Source organism: Crocuta crocuta, unplaced genomic scaffold (assembly GCF_008692635.1).
Source record: "Crocuta crocuta isolate KB4526 unplaced genomic scaffold, BGI_CrCroc_1.0 scaffold2, whole genome shotgun sequence".
NCBI classification, from domain to species: domain Eukaryota; kingdom Metazoa; phylum Chordata; class Mammalia; order Carnivora; family Hyaenidae; genus Crocuta; species Crocuta crocuta.
In genome coordinates, this window is record NW_027528640.1 from 6,558,770 (window position 1) to 6,577,252 (window position 18,483).

The following is an 18,483-nucleotide window of genomic DNA, read 5'->3' on the forward strand; positions in this document are numbered from 1 at the left end:
ACATGCCAGCTACTTGAGAAAGGAGGATGCTTAGGACATAGGCGGGGCTTAAATGCTTTCTTAAAATTTACTTGTTGAGGTATAGTTGACATACAACATTACATTAGTTTCAGATGTACAACACAATGATTCAACAACTCTGTACCTTACTCCATGCTCTCCGTGGTAAGTGCGGTCACCATCTGTCACCATGCAAGGTTATTACAATATTATTGACTATATTCCCTTTTCATTCTCATGTCTTACGTATTTTATAACCAGAAGCTTAATCCCCTTTACCTATTTCACCCATCTCTCCACTCTCAACTAGGGCTTTAATTAATTGATGTCCCCCCCTGCAATCTGACATATCTCATGGGGCTTTGGAGGCTCCATTACTGCAGATTTAATCTGACCAAGGGGGAGGAAAAATAAAAAGTAGGAAGGGTATGCAGTTCAAAGATAGGAGCTGTGTAATCAAACCATTTTACTGACCATACGTATGTTACCGCCCGGTTGTTGGTAGGTCCGTTCCTAGTGTGTCCATCAGAGACCAGTCCCATCAGGGTGAGTCTTGGTACTCATGGGATTTAAGAACATAGACATTGAAGCCCACCAGACCTGGGTTGGAATGTACAATCTGTTGTTTTCTAGCTCTAGGATTTGGGGCAAGTTATATAGCCTCAACTTCCCTGTCTTTAATATGGGGACAGGAATGGTACACATGCCACGGAGTTGCAGTGAAAATTAAATGAGATCGTTTCAGGAAAGTGCTGAGCTCTATGCCTGACCCCTAGCAAGTGTTCAATAAATGTGCCCTGCTGTTGTAACACCCCAGGCGATGTTTTCATTGTACTATGAGTGATGTTCTCTCATTTCCAGAAGTCTCTGAGGACAAAGATTCTCTCCTATCTCCTTACTGTTTGCATGAGGACTTCACCTCTCAAGTTTTTAACCCTGGCAGCTTGTCTGCCAATGTTTCCCTGACTTGTGAAGAGGCCACGCCTCTCTGTCTCTCTGACCTCTTGATTTTCTCATTCCCAATCTTACTACCCTCCTCTGGCTGAGTCTGACTGATTAGTAGTCAATAAACCATTTATGATAGTTCTATAAAACCTATAAGATTCTATCCTTCTGACCACCAGACAATTACATTTAAAATATTGATCAAACCATGAAAATAGCTATCTGGATATTTCTCAGTTCACTGAAGACCATTATTGATATTGGCTGTTGTTCCCATCTGTCTAATAACAGCCATTTATTGAGCTTACACTCCTTGCTTTCATGGAGTTCTAAAGACTAAAACATTTTATAAAAATGCAAGTCCTCATAGAGCTATTGATTTTTTTTAAGCTAAAGGTTTATCCTATATTTCATCCCCATTTCTTATTTGTTTAGGGAAAACTTCCTGCCTTAGATTGCTGAGTGGGTTTTGCACAAGAAAAAGAACTTAGTTCAGTGGGTGAAAGTGAGATGCTGAACCAGACTGGAAATTTTGGATGTCGATACTTTGCATGTCTGATCTTTCCTTTGCAGACTACAACCGGAGATTTTAGACGTCAATACTTTGCATGTCTGATCTTTCCTTTGTAAACTCCACTTTCTGATTACACTTGGGGACTGTCATGACATCAGAGCTGCTGTTCTTCATGTAGAATTTAATTCTATTGAGCTTGTGCTCAAGCACAGCACAGTTAAAAAGACATTTACTATGTGCAACTCATGAAAACCTCCTAAAATTGAAGGAGTTTTGCTGAGCAAACGAAATGCTATGTCCTGTTTAGAGATTGAGGACATGGCTTTCAAAGGCAAAGCTGAGGTCACACATTGCTGATTTTATATGTTTAAGACTGAGATATATGCTAGACCTTCTTCTTTCACCTTAGAGAGGCCCAGCAATAGGGTACTGGCAAGCTAATATTAAAATCGCCTTCTCATCTCTTTAGTGTCAGCACTTCCGGAAACAGAAAAACAAAACAAAGGTGTAAGTAAAAAAAAAAAAAGGAAGAAAGAAAAGCCTGTAACTTGAGTTACGGAAGTACAGGAAACAAATCAAATCCCATTCAGCTTCAAAACACTATACTTGATAGAGTTTCACACACCTTTCTCCTTTCAGGTATGCTTCTTATTGAGTTTAAAGTCCAGAGTCATTATGGGAGCGGGGCGGTCAATCCTGAATGAGGCCAGAGGAATGTCCCACACCCTTTTCTTTATGTCTTCTGTGCTTTCAGGAAAAGGAGGGATCACAAAAGGGGTCATTAAGGAAAGGAGACAAAGAGGTTGACTCCCCAGCAGTGTTTTTCCCCCTATGATGTTGAGATGCTAATGATTCTTTGTGTTTATTTGTTTAGTTGTTTGTGTTTTATTTGAGAAAGAGAGAGAGAGAGCATGAGCAGGGGAGAGGGGCAGAGAGAGAGAGAGAGAGAGAGAGAAAGAATCTTAAGCAGGCTCTGTGCTCAGTGCAGAGCCCAATGCTGGGCTCCATCCCACAACCCTGGGATCATGGGCTGAACTGAAATTAAAAACTGGATGCTCAACAGACTGAGCCACCTGGGTACCCCAAGATGCTAATGATTCTGTAAAAAAATTTTTTTAATGTTTGTTTTGAGTGCAGAGGAGGGGCAGAGAGAGAGGGGAACAGAGAATCTGAAGCAGGCTCCGTGCTGACAGAGAGCCCTATGCGGGGCTGAAACTCACGAACTGGGAGATCTTGCTCAGAACCAGAGTCAGTTGCTTAACCGACTGAGCCACCCAACCGCCCCAAGATGCTAATGATTCTTAACCAGCTGAAAGCAACATCAGAATTCTGTCTGGATAATCTTGATTCTCAGGCTGGACAGTGTTCCACCTTCCACATTCTGATCCATTCATCATTCAGTCCTTCTTGTGCTAGATAAACTGGCTTTACATCGTCTATTATCATGTTGTCCTCACAGGCTGGTATTTAAGGAGCCTCCCCCCATTCCTGCCTTGGAACTCCTGGACATAAATGGGGAAACAGTTTAATTGAGTGGTGTCTAAAGTCATGATATACAATGATTGTTTTGGGAGAAGAGGAGGAAATAATGATATTTCTTCAGTTGAGTAAATCATAAACATTTCCAGCACTTGAACTCACACATGTAGGCAAAAGCAGAAGGCAACTAACCACCTCTCCAGGGGACATTCCTCCTCATTCGTTAGGAATGTCTATGACACTCCATTTTCATTTTCCATTTTCCATCCCCAAATTCTGTCTCTGCACCCAGGCAGGAAAGTGTTGCCGAGTACTGAGTATCAGATACAAATATAGCCTCTGTCAAGATAGTTTCAAGCATGCGAGATGCAGATTAATGGGTACAGTGTTTGAGAAATTCTGAGAATACTAAGTGAAAGGGCCAAGTCTGTGGCCTGTCCCATGGTAGATAGCCTTTCTGGATTCCTTGGGAATCTGGAATTGGGACACTTCTACCAGCTTCCTAAGTCCATGATTTCATGATCCTTTCTGACCTGAGTGTGGAGGAACTTCTGTTTGAATTTGTTTCCCCCTTTGACCCCCACAAATGAATGCTAAATTTGAATTCTAGGTTTAGGAGTATAGTTTAAAATATTAAGTACTGAAGGTTTGTAAGATTTGTGTAGTAATACCTGGTAAGCCCCCCACCATTTTGCCAGTCCTGGTTTTTTTACAGTGTGGTTTCACATTTGTGTGCTTGAATTTTAAAGTATGTAATCTCTGTATGTCTGGAAAAGTTTCGCTTCTTTACATTAAGGAACTTAGCTGCAGTGATCCCTCCCCTCGTCTCCACCCCTATCCCATATTACGGTCAGATGGTAAAGATAGAGGAGGTCTCCTATCCTCCACCCTGTCCACAGGTGACGAGTAGAGAATAGCAGTAGGGAGCTGGGTCTCGAAAAGCCATGCCCTTCCTTTGTGAAGAGACAAGCTGGCTACTAAGAATGTTGCCAAGGCTGGCGAAAATGACACTGCAGAGAAAGCAAATGCAAGTATTAAATATCAGTACATTAAGGGCTACATCAAGAACTTAAAAATATATATTTTTTAATGTTTATATTTGAGAGAGAGAAACAGAGTGCAAGAGGAAGAGGGGCAGAGAGGGAGACACAGAATCTGCAGCAGGCTCCAGGCTCTGAGCTGTCAGCACAGAGCAAGACATGGGGCTTGAACCCATGAACCATGAGATCATGACCTGAGCCGAAGTCAGATGCTTAACCGACTGAGCCACCCAGGTGCCCCTCAAGAACTTTTAAAAAAGGGAAAAGTGGTTAGTATAAAATAAACCCCATCTTCCACAGCGGATCACGGCTTTCAGGATATGAGCTCATGAACAACAGAAGGAAAAGAGTCTTTTTTGTTTTATTACCAATATTATTGTTGGATTCTCTTGTAAATTCCCTATTTTCTGTGAAACCTGGAACTTGCCAATGAAGGTTTTAGCTAACAGGACACTTTTCAGAAATGTATCCTTCACCACCTCCAATTGATGAGAGATTACTATAACAGATTTTAAAAACACTCATATAGATTCTCATAAATTGTGTTTTAATTGAGAGCTAAAGAGGAAGAGTGGAGGGGTAAGGACACAAATTTATCTCCACTTATCTGTTCATTTGGAACTTTTATAAAGAGAAAAAATTTCCTCTTTTTTTAAAAGAAGATTTTAAAATCTCATTCTTTAGGAAGTAAATTCAGGAGTAAGAAATTCCATACCTGCTCTGCAGTATAGTTTATTGTTAATTTAATTGACTATTGGCATGCTGAGTGGTGTGTTAAGCTTGGAACACATCTCTCTTACTGAAGTAAGAAACCAACATTAAGAAAGAGAAGACACCTACATTTTCCCCCTAGATAAAGACACCTGCTCCAGTGTTATAGAAATGGTTAGGGAAGACCTAGATATAGATTTAGAAGAATATAATTTCCAGGAATCACACTCTCTCAGGATTGAAAGGAATATTAAATGGCATTGAATCTTCAACCCAAGGCAGTGTAGAATTGTAGAAAGGATGTCTGCTACGGAATTAGTGGACCTGGGTCAAATCATAGCCTTACCATATAGTAGCTGTGTGTTTTAAGAAATTTAATCTCTCTGAGCCTTAGTTTCTGGCCTATAACTTGTGAATAGTAACTACATTATAAGTTTGGGGAGGATTGAAGATAATGTATGTAAAGGACCCGGGACAGACACAATAGGCATTTAGTAAATGGTTGTGATGGTGGTTATCAAAATTGTCCCACCAACTGGTCATTAAACTTATTTGAACATTTCCAGTTGACGTAGAATTCCTAACTGCTAGGAAGCCCATGTCACGCTTGGAGAGCTCTTCAGTGTTTTCCCTTTTACGGAGCCAAATTCCTTTCCCCCTAGAACTCCTATCTGCTGTTCCCATTCTTGCCAGTGGGGCTGCATAGGCTAAGTCTGTAACCTGATGGAACGCGTCATGGAGAATGGAACACAGGCCATCAGAGTGGTGTAGCTGGTGAGGACACTACAGATGGATCAGTACAACTCACAGTCAGACTAGCTCCCTTCTCCTGGCAGCCACCAGTCAGATACCTATTGAATTTGCTGTTAACTGAAGCCCGTTCATCACCTTCACAAGAGCTGAGGCCATTTGTGAGGCTGTTTGGCATGGTTTTGAGGAAGAGACTCAAGTGCAGAAGCTTACAATGAAATCTTTATTATATTAGTTAATAAACTGGTAAAATTCCACTTGAGTCATGCTAATATATTTGAATATTTAATCAACTCTGTCCTGTGGCGTACCTATACAGTAGTGTAACTGACAAATGGGCATTTTCTTTAACCGACACTCAGTACAGTATTTAATATGTGACAGGCACTATTCTAAGTGCTTTACATATATTAACTCACCCAATTCTCACTCATATTAACCCTGTGTAGCAAGTACTATTATTATCCTCAGACAAGGAAACTGAGGCACAGAGAGGTAATGTAACTAAGTAACACTAACTTTCCAAGGTCAAATAACTAGTAGATGGCAAAGCTGGGATTTGAACCAATCCGTCTAGTTCCAGAGCCTGTGTTCATACTGATGCCCTTCCCCAAATTTGTTTAAATTAAAAAAATCTGTTGCTTAGACTGTTAGAGCTCCTTAAAACAGTATAATAAATTAATTAAAAATACTTATTAAAAACAGTATAATAAATTAATGCTGCTGGATTCACAACCTCTAAACTTTATAAAAACATTATTAGAGAATATGTTTTGAATTACTATGAACATTTATGAGAATCCAAAATGTTGACTGTAAGCAATATCTAACTCCATTCTAAGCAAGACTAGGCTTTATTATTATTATTAGGCTTTATTATTATTATTATTAATTTTTAGTTTAGAGAGAGAGAGGAAATGTGAGCAGGGGAGAGGGGAAGAGGGAGAGAGACAGAATCTTAGGCGGGTTCCACGCCTAGCACGGAGCCTGACATGGGGCTTGCTCCCACGATCCCGGGATAATGACCTGAGCCAAAATCATGAGTCAGCCACTCAACCAACGGAGCCACCCAGGCACCCCAAGACTAGCCCTTCTAATAGTGTTCTCTCCTTTATTTTCCCACTCTATAATTAAGAAGGAATTAATGGGGGTTTCTGAATCTTGATCTTATTCTGCTAAAACTTGTTTCAAATATCATAAAAGCAATGTATCATATTTGAGTTTTATTTTAAATTAGCATATGGTAAAATTGACTGTGTGTGCATATGTGCATGTGTGTACAGTTCTCTGAGTTTTGAGACAATAGATTCATATAACCACCCCCACAATCAAGGTATGTAACAATTCCATTATCTTACAAAACTACCTTGTGTGACTAATTTTAGTTACTTCCTCAACCCCTGGTGCCCATGGATCTGTTCTCCATCCCTGGAATTTTGTCTTTGTGAGAATAACACATCAATTAGATCATGCAGTGTGCAATCCTTTGAGACTGGCTTCTTTTATTCCTTTGAGATTCATCCAAGATGTTGCATATATCAATCATGCATTCATTTTTATTGCCAAGTAGTATTCCATTATCCTACAGTTTGTTCATTCATCTATTGAAGGACACTTAGGTTGTTTCCAGTTTTGGATAATTATGACCAGAGCCGCCATAAACTTTTGTGTGTAGGTTTGTGTGAACCAGAAGTTTTTGTTCCCTTAGAATAAATACTGAGGAGTGGAATTGCTAGGTCACATGATAAAAGTATTTATAGATTTATGAGAAGCTGCCCAGCTGTTTTCCACAATGGCTCTACCATTTTATATTTCATTGAGAATATGTGAGCATTCCATTTTTTCTGCATTCTCACCAGAACTTGATAGTATCAGTATTTTTTAAGTATTCTAGTAGGTATCTAATTGTGGTTTTAATAGGCATTTCCCCTAATGGGTAATGATATTAACATCTTTTCGTGAGCTTATTTGCCATGCATTAATCTACTTTGGCAAAACACCTGTTCAGATGTTTGGTTCATTTTACAATTGGGTTGTTTGTGTTGTTACTGTTGAGCTTGGAGGATTCTTTATATGTTCTAGATATAGGCCTTTGAAAGTATGTGATTTGCAAATGTTTTCTTCTAGTCTTATCTTTTTATGCTCTTGCTAGTGTCTTCTGTAAAGTTTTAAATTTGGATCAAGTCCAAGTTACCAGTTGTTTTCATTTGTGGATCATGTGTTTGGTGTCATGTATAAGAACTCTTTGACTTACCCCAGGTTATAGAGACTTTCTCTAAAGATTTCTTTTGGGGCGCCTGGATGGCTCAGTTGGTTAAACATCCAACTTCAGTTCAGGTCATGATCTCATGGTTCATGGGTTCAAGCCCCGCATCGTGCTCTATGCTGACAGCTCAGAGCCTTGAGCCTACTTCAGATTCTGTCTCTCTCTCTCTCTCTCTCTCTCTCTCTCTGTCTCTGCCCCTTCCCGGCTCATACATTCTCTCTTGCTCTCTCAAAAATAAACAAACATAAAAAATTAAAATAAAAAGATTTCTTCTGGAAGTTTTATGTTTTACATTTAGATCTATGATACATTTTGAGTTCATTTTTGCATAAAGTGTGAATTTGGGGTTGAGGTTAACTTTTAAGTGTATGAATGTCCCACACCTTTCTTTGGCAAGACTATCATTTAGACCTCTGTCCAAAATCACTTGGCCGTATTTGTGAGGATCTCTTTCTGGGTTGTCTGTTCCATCCCACTGATCTATGTAACTGCCCACCACTGTCACCACCCTGTCCTGGCTAATCTAGCTGTATAGCATAACTTAAAAATCAGGTAGTGTGATTCCTCCAATATCATTGTTCTTTTTCAAACTTATTTTGCGTTTTCTAGTTCCTTTGAATTTCTTTGTTAATTTTAGAATCAGCTTGCCTGTATCTACAAAATTCCTCCGGAGATAGTTAATAGAATTGAGTTAAATCTGTACATGGGCTTAAGGAGCTGAGTTTTTTGGTCCCTGAGCATGATATATCTTCCTGTTTATTTCAGTCTTTTTAAAATTTCTTTTATTTAGTGTTTTGTAGTTTTTAGCATAGAGATCCTGTTTATGTTTTGTTAAATTTATTCTTAAATGTTTAAATAATTTAGAAGCCATACTAATGACTAAAAAAAAATCAGTTTCGGTTGTTCATCCATTGGTATACAGATAAGATTATTTTTGTGTCTTACCTATGCTCTATGACCTTACTTAGTTCAAGGGGGAGGTTTTTTTGGTCACTTCTTTTGGTTTCAATTATGTCATCTACAAATAGGGACATTTTCATTTCTCCCTTTTCAATGTGCATGCCTTTTATCTCTTATTCTGGCCTTATTATACTGGCTAGGAGTTCTAGTATAACATTAAATTGCAGTGATGAGAGAGAACATCTTTGCCTTATTCCTGATCTGAAGGGGAAAGCGGTCAGTTTTTCATCACTAAGTATGATATTAGTTGTTAGCTTTTTGTATATGACCTTTATGAGGTTGAGGAAGTCCCCTTCTTTCTTAGTTAGCTGACAGTTCTTTCTTTTTTTATCTTGAAATGAGTGTTGATTTTTTCAAGTGCTACTTCTGCATCAACTGATATGATTATGTAGCTTTTCTTCTTTAGTCTATCAATAAAGTAGATTACATTGATTGATTTTTTTTTTAAATACTGAAGCAGCCTTGCCTTTTCAGGATAAGCTCTGCTTGGTTGTTTTAGTATATAATTAAAAAAATACTTAGGTTTTCAATTTGCTAAGATTTTGTCTGATTTATATATCAGTGTTTACACGAGATATTAACCTATGTTTTTTGTTTTTGTTTTTGTTTTTTTTTACCTTTGTTTGGCTTTGGTATCTGGGTAATGCCAATTTTATAAACATGAGTTTGGAGTGTTCCCTCCTCTTGTGTTTTTGAAATAGTTTGTATAGAATTGGTAGTTCATCTTTATATGTTTAGTAGAAGTCTAGAACTGTCTGGGACTGGAATATTATTTTAAAAGGTTTTTTTAAAAAAAATTATAGTTACAGGATTCTTTAGGTTGTCTGTTTTCTCTTTGATGAGTTTTAGTAGTTTGCTCTCAAGAATTTGTTAATTCTACCTAGGTCATATTTATGCGTTTAGAGTTGCTTTTTTCATTCCCTTAATACCCTTATAATATCTACAGTTTCTGTGGTAATATCCTCCTTTTGATTCCTGATATTGATAATTTGTATTTCTTCTTTGTTCAGATTTATAAATTTCATTTTTCTCAAAGGATCAGTTTTTCATTATTTTTCTCTATTAATTTTTTGCTTTCAATTTCATTTGCTTCTGCCCTTAGCTTTTTTATTTCCTCCCTTCTGCTTGACTTAAGTTTATTTTGCTCCTTTTTTATTGTTATTTGTATTTTTAAGATCAGTAATTTGACACCTTTCTTCTTTTTTAATGTATGAATTTAATGCTGCAAATTTCCCTTTTGCACTGCTTTAGCTGAATCCTACAAATTGTGACATGTTGTTTTTTCATTTTTATTCAGTTCAAAATATTTTTACATTTCCCTTTTGACTTCTCTTTGGCCATAGATTATTTACAAGGGTGTCGTTTACACATGTTAGGGGACTTTCTTTTCATTTTTCCTGTTACTTAATCCTAATTTAAATCCATTATGATTGGAGGGCATAATTTGTATGATTACAATTCTTTCACATATTTTTTTGGGGTGGTGTTGTAATCCAGGATATTGTCTGTCTTTGAGAACGTCTCACGTACGTTTGAAATAATATGTGTTCTGCTGCTGTTGGGTGGAGTAATCTGTATATCTGTTGAACCCAGTTGGGTTGGTGGTAGTGTTTGGTTCTTCTATATCCTTGCCAACTTTGTTTACTAGTTCTTTCCATTGCTGAGAGAGGAGCGTTGAAGTCCAAATGTAATAATTGTGTTTATGTCTGTTTCTCCTTTCAGTCCATTTAGATTTTTACTCATGCATTTGGTAATGCTCTTAACTTCTGATAATTTGTTTTGTTTTGGTTTTTGGTTTTTTGGGTTTTTTTGCTCTGAAGTCTACATTGATATTAATGTAGTTACTCCACTTTGTTTTGATTAGTACTCATATAGCATATATTTTTCCATCCTTTTATTTTTAACCTATATCATTATGTTTGAGTTCAGGTGTTCTTTGTATCCATTCTGCCAATTTGTGTGTTTTAATTCGCATATTTAAGACCATTTTCAGTTAATGTAATTATTGGTTTATTTGGCTATTTGATATATTTGTTTTCTGTTGGTTTCCTTTTTTGAATTTTCCCCCTCATTTCTCTGTTTTCTCTTTCCTGCCTTCTTTTGGGACATTTGAATTTTTGTTAGTATTCTGTCTTATCTATTGTGTTTTTCACTATTTATCTTTGTAAAAAAAAAAAAAGTCCTAATGGTTGCCCTTGGGATAAAAATATAAATGTTTGATTTTCTACAATCTATGTAGAATCAATATATGTTACCATTTCATTTTAAGTGGAGTGAGGAAGTCTTATCACCATTTCACTTAAATCCCTTTACACTCTATGTTACAGTTGTCTTATGTATTGCATTTACATATGATAAAAATTCAAGCAGACACTTTTGCTTTCAAACATGAAATGTGTTTTGAGGAACTCAAGAGAAGACTAGTTTAGGGGTGCTTGGGTGGCTCAGTCAGTTAAGCAACCGACTTCAGCTCAGGTCATGATCTCAGGTTCGTGGGTTCAAGCCCTGCATTGGGCTCTGTGCTGACAGCTCAGAGCCTGGATCCTGCTTCAGATTCTGTGTCTCATCTCTCTGTCCCTTCCCCACTAACACTGCCTCTGTCTCTCTGACTCAAAAAAATGAATAAACATAAAAATTTTTTTTAAAAAGAGAAAAATAGCCTATTATATTTACCTAGATATTTATGATTTCAGTTGTTCCTCGTGTATCCCTGATGTCCCAGGTTTCCTTATGGTATAATTTCCTTTCTGCCTAAGAACTTCCTTTAGCAATTCTTTAGAATAGGTCTGGTGGCAATGAATTCTTTTTTTTCCTTCCCTGATAATGTGTTTGTTTCAACTTCAATATGAAGAGTATTTTTCCTGGGTTTTGAACTCTGGGTTGAAGGGTTGGTTTTTGTTTTTGTTTTCTGTTTTTCCAGCACTTTAAGCTGTTCCATTTTATTCTACCCTCCACAGTTTCTGATGAGAAACCTACAATCATTGAGTTGTTGTTGCCTTGCAAATAATGCGCCTTTTTTTTTCCTGCCTGCTTCCATGATTCTTTTTGTTTGTCTTCAATTACCAGCAGTTTGATTATGCTATATTGGGGCATCCATTGTTTTGGGGTTATCGTGTTTAGAGTTCACTGAGCTTCTTGAATCTGTATGTTTATGTTTTTTACCACATTCAGGAAATTTTTAATCATCTTTTCCCATATGTTTTACTGCATTGTATTTCTATTTCTCTTCTAGATTTCCAGTAACATGAATATTAGGTCTTTTGGTTTTGTTCCATTGGTCTCTGATACACTGTTCATTTTTTTCCCATTATTTTTCTCTTCATTGTTCAGATTGAATAATTTCTGTTGAGTTATCTTCAAATTCTCTGATGCTTTCCTTTGTCATCTCTGTTCTGTGATTGATTCCATGTACTGAGTTTATTTTGGTTTTTGTAGTTTTCCGTTATAAAATTTCAATAGAGGTGGCTGGGTTCAGGCTACAAATTCCAACCACTATTCTGTAGTTTCAATGTCAGTTCTGTTTTCAAAGCATTTGCAGCACTATTTGAATCTGTCTTCTGTGTGTGCCCAATCTGCAACACGTGTGGTGGTCTGTCCTTTAGCTCTGTCTCAGAGTCTTCACTATCTAGGTCCGTTTTGTCCTTGTGTAGCTTGAGTGGGAGCCTGAGAGTCTCTAATCAGCTTTATCTATTACTTTCCTGAGTTTCTCCTTCTCCATAATCTCTGGTACTTGCTGACTCCTTAGACTTCCTCTTTGAGTCCTGTATCCAGAAAGCCAGTGCTTTAGCTATCCTGTTATACAGCCTACTTCCGGGGACAGGGCCTTGTCTAGGGCCAAGCAATGGAGGGAAAGAGATGAAATGCCAAATGTGATTTTCACCCCCTCCTGGGATCACAGCTTTTTCGTAGAGGAAGATTTCCCTCCCTCAGAGATGTTGGTGCCTGTGGGCCCCCACTACCATTGTCTTCATTGCTACTGTTGGGGGGGGGCAGGATTTCCTGGGGCCTGGGCCATCAGAGAACAGGGGAAAGAACAAAAGATGGCAGACTTCCCTGACACTCTCCAAGCGTCAGGAAATGCTTTTCCTGATCCTGGAGCCGGAACAGAACTGAAGGGCTTCTTCAGGAGTTCCCTCTGTGCCCTGGTGCCCATTCTGAGTTTTAGGCTGCCTTACATCTGGACCAGGGGTTTCTAGTAGAGAAAAGCAAAACAGAAAACTCACTGCTGATTCAGCAGTGCTTTGAATCCTGGTCTTCTTTCCCAGTTTACCTGCTACTATTTTTGGACTCCTCAAATGGATGTTCCATGTGTTCCATCAGGTTTTACAGCCACATTCAGCGAGAAAGACAGGGTAGAATGAGGTTACTCCATGTCACCTAGAACTGGAATAATATATATTATTTGCTATCATGGATTGAATGCTCATGTCCCTCCAGAATTCATATGCTGAAGCCCTGACCCCCAATATGATGGTAGTTGGAGATAGGGCCTTTGGAAGGTAATTGGGATTAGAAGAGGCCATGGAGATTGAGCCCTTCTGATGGGATTAGTTCCTTATAGAAAGAGCCACCAGAGTGCGCTTGCTTTCATGCTCTCTCTCCCTCCCACCTTCAGTGCCCTGTGAGGTCACAGAGAGGAGGTGGCCATCTGTAGGCCAGAAAGGGCGCCCTCTCCAGGAATTAAATTGGCCACCACCTTGATATTGGATTTCACAGTGTCCAGAGCTATAAGAAAGAAGAAACAACTCCCCAAAACTAGACTGGTAGCTTTAGGGCTTTTTATTGTTCAGTTATAATACCTCAAGTGTATTTTTTGATGTCAGAGCTTTCAATTAATTTACTGCTTGATTGTTTGGATCTTAGTCCCTTGGACTAAGTTTGCTTCAGAATTCACTGTAAATAGTCTCAAGGCTAAGTGACCTAGGTTCTGCATGGACCAATTCTTTTTATTATTTATTTTATGCCTCAGAGAAGCTTATTTCAAAGAGTATGTGGTTAGAAGGCCACGGTCCGTTTCTCACCCACGCAGCACAGTAAAACATAGGATGCGAGAGTAGGTGCCAGATACACATATTTGAGCGGAGGAGCATAAATGAACAACAGAACCCTGCATGGCTCACTTAACAAAAGGCTTGTCTTTGGCAGATAACAGTTTTAAAGGAATTCATCTATGAAAAGAAACAAAACACTAGTGATTCTTGACCATCAACAGTGAAGGACAAGTCCTCAGAATTGGAGTGGAACAAGGCTAGAAATAGGTTATTGTCTCAAGTGAGCCGAAGACGGTAGAACAGATCAGTGAGCTTTGGTACTGAAGGCAGTTTCAGGTCGTGCGCCATTGCTCTCCCCCAGGTGAACCTTCTTTCCTTTTTTTCTCCCACTAATCTTTTCCATCTCATCCATTCCCTTTTATTTTTCCCTTTTCCATGATCTTTTATCTCTATGAACTTTTGTTAATCCGTAGAGCTGGCTTTAAAGAGCTGATGATCCTTGAGGGTAATGCCTTTCCCTCATCCATTTCCGTCTCTTCCTCATGTGCTTGCCCCGCCCCCATTCCTACTCTACCTGTCCATACTTTCCCCTGGCTAGGGCCAGCGCCCAGCTTTAGCTTTGGCTCTGCCGGCCGGAAGGCCTGGCTTGACTCGCCTAGGGTTCCCTTGGAAATAAGAGCTCATGACTTAGTCTACTTTATTCCAGAGTTAATACAATAACTTGTGAAACTAAACCCCAATTGTGATTTGGCCACTTCCATCTTAGACAAACTGAAAAGAACAGCATTAGAAAAAAAATAAGTTCACCGGAGCCTGTTTGAAAGAGAAAAGTTAGCTTCTTGAATAGAATTTGGAGTCCACATTCTGGGAATTTTGGTTATTTGTGCTGCAGTGAGAAAAGGTATATTACCGTGTTTGGTTTGCAATTAAAATGATCTCATAGGCCTATCTCCTCCCAACTCCCCCACCTTCAGGACACAGAATATTAACTAAGACTGACATTTCCTCTGTTGATGTTTCCTTTGGAAAACGAAAGACAGAAATGGTGATTAAGGTCTTTCCAGATAATATCCCACACCAAAGTATTGAAAGAAAAGGTTTCATGATAACATATGTGATGTATGAATATTATTACCTAAGGATTATATTATATCCAATCAATAAGCTATATTTGTATGTTTATGTGTATATTTGAAAAAGTACATAGTCTTTTAGTCATTGAGTTTATAAATACTTAACTGTCTGTCTATCATGTAAAAAACTGTGTGGGGAATTGTGAGAAGTATAGAGGCTTACACAAGATGGGTTGTTGTTTTCTAACCTTCAAGAAAATTCAGTGCAAAGTGGGAATAGCGTCACTGAAGTGACAGCCAAGACGTAGTTAGGAGTTGTCAGGATTTAAACCAGAGAGTGTAGGTGAGGTTCTGACTCTGAGTGTTACTGTACCTTCTGACGGCTGTGTATCAGGCAGGTTCTCGGGAAGCCCCTGGGGGTTCGCTCGTTGCACAGTTGGGCTGGGATTAGCATCCTTCTAGTTTGTAGGAGACATTACCCAGGAAGCTGTCTAGTGCGTGGGGGAGGTGGTGTCTCCTGAACCTCGCCCCCACAGAGAACTTTGAAAGGGCAGAAAAAGGAGTTTGTGTGCATTCTTGCTATGTCACAATGTTGCACATGTGACTTAAGAGAAGCATGTGGCAGGTCAGTGTGATTGGACCGTTTGATTACCAAGTGACCAGTGGCCAACACTGCTTGTTTAAACTCTTAACTGGAACATTGGTATGACATAAGATATATCAATAAATGACATAAAATCGTTTTAAAACTACTGTTTATTGGGACATCCTGAAGGACCAGAGGAATCCTTATTTCCTTATCATCTCCATCTTGAATTGTTGATAATTGTTTGTCATTCATTCAGCATTTACTGGGAGCTTCCAGATGGCGGACAGCGTGAAAGGTGTCTGAGATGGCAGAAGGAAAATACAGAGGGACAGGCTGTATCTCCTCACTTGATAATAACAACAGCTAACAGTGAATGCTCATTTAGTATTTACCACGTGCCAGGCTTGTTCTGAGAGATATATATCTCCTCTCTTAATCCTTATAACTGCCGTATGAATCAGTACTATTATTGTCCCCATTATGCAGTGGACGACACAGGCATACAGAGAGATTGAGTAACTTGCCGAGTAATAGCCTTTCAAGGAATTTATGGTCTGAGTATACGTAGTTAAGTACCTCCCTTTTCAGGGTAAGGCAGTGAGGAATGGTGTACAGGGAAGCAAAAAGGGGCCCTGGTTGAGCGTTTGCTATGAACTAACACCAAGAGTATCTGGCTCAAGAAATTCTTCAGTCTGTGCTCCAAAGAGAATTATGGAATGACAGGACGTAATAAAGCACGGCAAAATGCTGGAAATATTTACCAGCAACGGCAATCCAGTTTAATTTTATGTCCGGAGCCCCAACCCTATATCTTCCTCTCAATATACATTATGAGGGTTAATGAATACAGTCGGTCCAGTTATACTGTTTTCTCCCCTTTCTCTGCTTTGGTAGGGGTCCTTGGATGGTAGGGTGATTCACTCTGGAGGTCTGGACCTGTGTGGGCATGTCTAATAAAGTGATAGGATGGGTCCCAGCAGGTGGGTCTGCTGGGAGAGGACTTGCAGAATATTGGTGGCCTTAGGGAAAAAATTCCTGAAGGTGGAATACTGTAGAAATGGTAATAAGGCCTCAGCTGTTATAAGAGAGAGATGACTTCAGTACTTGTGGTAAAGAGGCAGGATGGATAGGGTCAAATGGTAAGAAACACAGGAGATATATTTGTGTAGATCACTTAACATGAGTATGTAATCAATAAGTATTCATTATTATTTGTATTATAGTACTCACCCCAGGTTGTCCTTATAAAAACACATTTGCAGAGACCTAAGAGAGATGTGAGGTCTTCATAAGACCATATATATGCCCTTTAATGTCCTTATAGATTTCTGAATGTTATCAATAGATGTTAATAGTGATAAATGATGGTAGATAATATCATTATTGCTCTTATCCCCATTTTTGTTGTCATTAATTTTATCTTGTGGTCAGTTGGAAAATAGGATTTAATTCTGAAAATGTACAAATATTTAAGTAGATTTTTCTAAGCCGAAAGAGAGGAATGACATTCACACACAAGGCAAGGAACTTAATTGTCATTGGTGGGCATTATGGATTTTTCATTCTTACAGAAACAAACTCGTGAACTATGATTTCGTTAACACAGAATTAATTTCTTGCCAAGAGGCACTTTCTACTTTTCTCAGCATTTGATATTTGCCGGATCATTGTTTCCTGTATCCACCCTAAATACCTTACTTCTTTCCAGGCAAGTAGAGATTTCAGAAAGATGATGAGGAAATTCTTTCCCTTCTGATTGGTTCTTTGGCCCTTTTCCTCTCCCCTCCCTCTGCTCCCTGCAGGGGGTGGTCATTAAAATGCCTCAGACAACTGTGGAGCCTTGTAACTGTGATATGATCATGTTATACACCCATTCAAAGTTCTCTGCTCCAGGGTCAAGGTTTGGATGATGTCACATAGCCTGTAGATCTCCTGCCTCCTGGACTGGTTTCTCTGTGTGAGAAGGATAGGAAATTAGAGAAAGATGAACCCAATGTAAGCCTGAGGATCACATTTAACTAGAATCCAGTAAATTTTGAGATATTCTCATGCTGATAAATTTATCTAATTTATTCTTTCTAACCTGATATGTAATACTCTACTGCATGAAAATATCTTATTTTATTCAAACATATTGATGGATGTTTAGGTTCTGACTTTTTGCTATTTCAGGTAATACTTCTGTGCACATCCTGACATACCTGTTTATATGACATACACAGATGTTTCTGTAGAATAGGGGTCTTTATACTTATTCGCTAGTTTACCCCACAACTTGGAAAAACTTTTCCTCCGTATACATTTTAGAATTGGAATTAAACTTTTTACCAAAACTTTAACATTAGACATTTCTGAATGTTATCAATAAATATTAGTAATAAAAACTGGTGGTAGATAATATCTATTATTGCTCTTATCCCTGTTTTTGGTCGTCACTAATTTTATATTGTGGTCAGTTGGAAAATAGGATTTAGTTTTGAAACATATTTATTTAAGTAGATTTTTCTAAGCAGGAGGAGAGGAATGACATAACTTTCAGTAGTTGCAAAGGGGTTCATTTTTTTATAATGTAAACATTAGCATTTAAAAGTGGAATTCTTCAATGTATCCAACCGAGTATAAATACTGTAGTGATTTGATACTCCCCATTATCTATCAAACGTTAACAATATGAGCAAGGTCTCTTAAAGTAGAAAATTTTACATCACTTCTTTTTGTTTCTGGGCTTGAATTTTCTTTCTACTGCTATTACAGATTTTTATCTGAATGTATCACACATTATGTGTGAGTGTTTTTTATTGCTCACTTACCATATTTCTCTGTGACTATGTATATATATATATAAATTTAAATTAAATTACATTAAGTTTCCTTGACCATAATACTGCTAAGCATTACATTTTTTTCTGAATTGAGTTATCACTATTTTCAGTTCATAATTGACCAATGAAGTGCTTTTAAAGGTTGATAATTATTAAACATAAATCAACAAAGCTTTAAAACATCGATTTTTTTTTTGCTTCTTCCGATATTATTTTATTTATTTATTTGTTTTTCTGAGGCCAAAGTTAACCATTTTATCTCCTGAGAAGATTCTAAATATGCCCATTTGTGTAATGCTCTTATTTATATTTATTTATTTAGTTAGTTAGTTCAAGTGTTTAT

General features: G+C 38.2%; 1 protein-coding gene across 4 annotated transcripts in view; it reads right to left on the reverse strand.

The window, feature by feature from the left end:
* Nucleotides 1-15,253, reverse strand: part of ATAD1 (ATPase family AAA domain containing 1) — a 74,128-nt gene extending 58,875 nt beyond the window's left edge. For 2 of the 4 annotated variants that reach the window (XM_077755229.1, XM_077755225.1), the window contains exons 1-2: nucleotides 15,103-15,253; nucleotides 12,936-13,048 (exon numbers count right to left, since the gene is read on the reverse strand). In XM_077755229.1, the coding sequence (XP_077611355.1) occupies nucleotides 12,936-12,982 (47 nt within the window). In that variant the 5' untranslated portion in view covers nucleotides 12,983-13,048; nucleotides 15,103-15,253. Of the gene's footprint in view, nucleotides 1-2,084; nucleotides 2,202-12,935; nucleotides 13,049-15,102 lie in introns of those variants that run through there. The other 2 variants (XM_077755228.1, XM_077755227.1) reach the window with 2 other exon arrangements.
* Nucleotides 15,254-18,483: the final 3,230 nt, after the last annotated feature.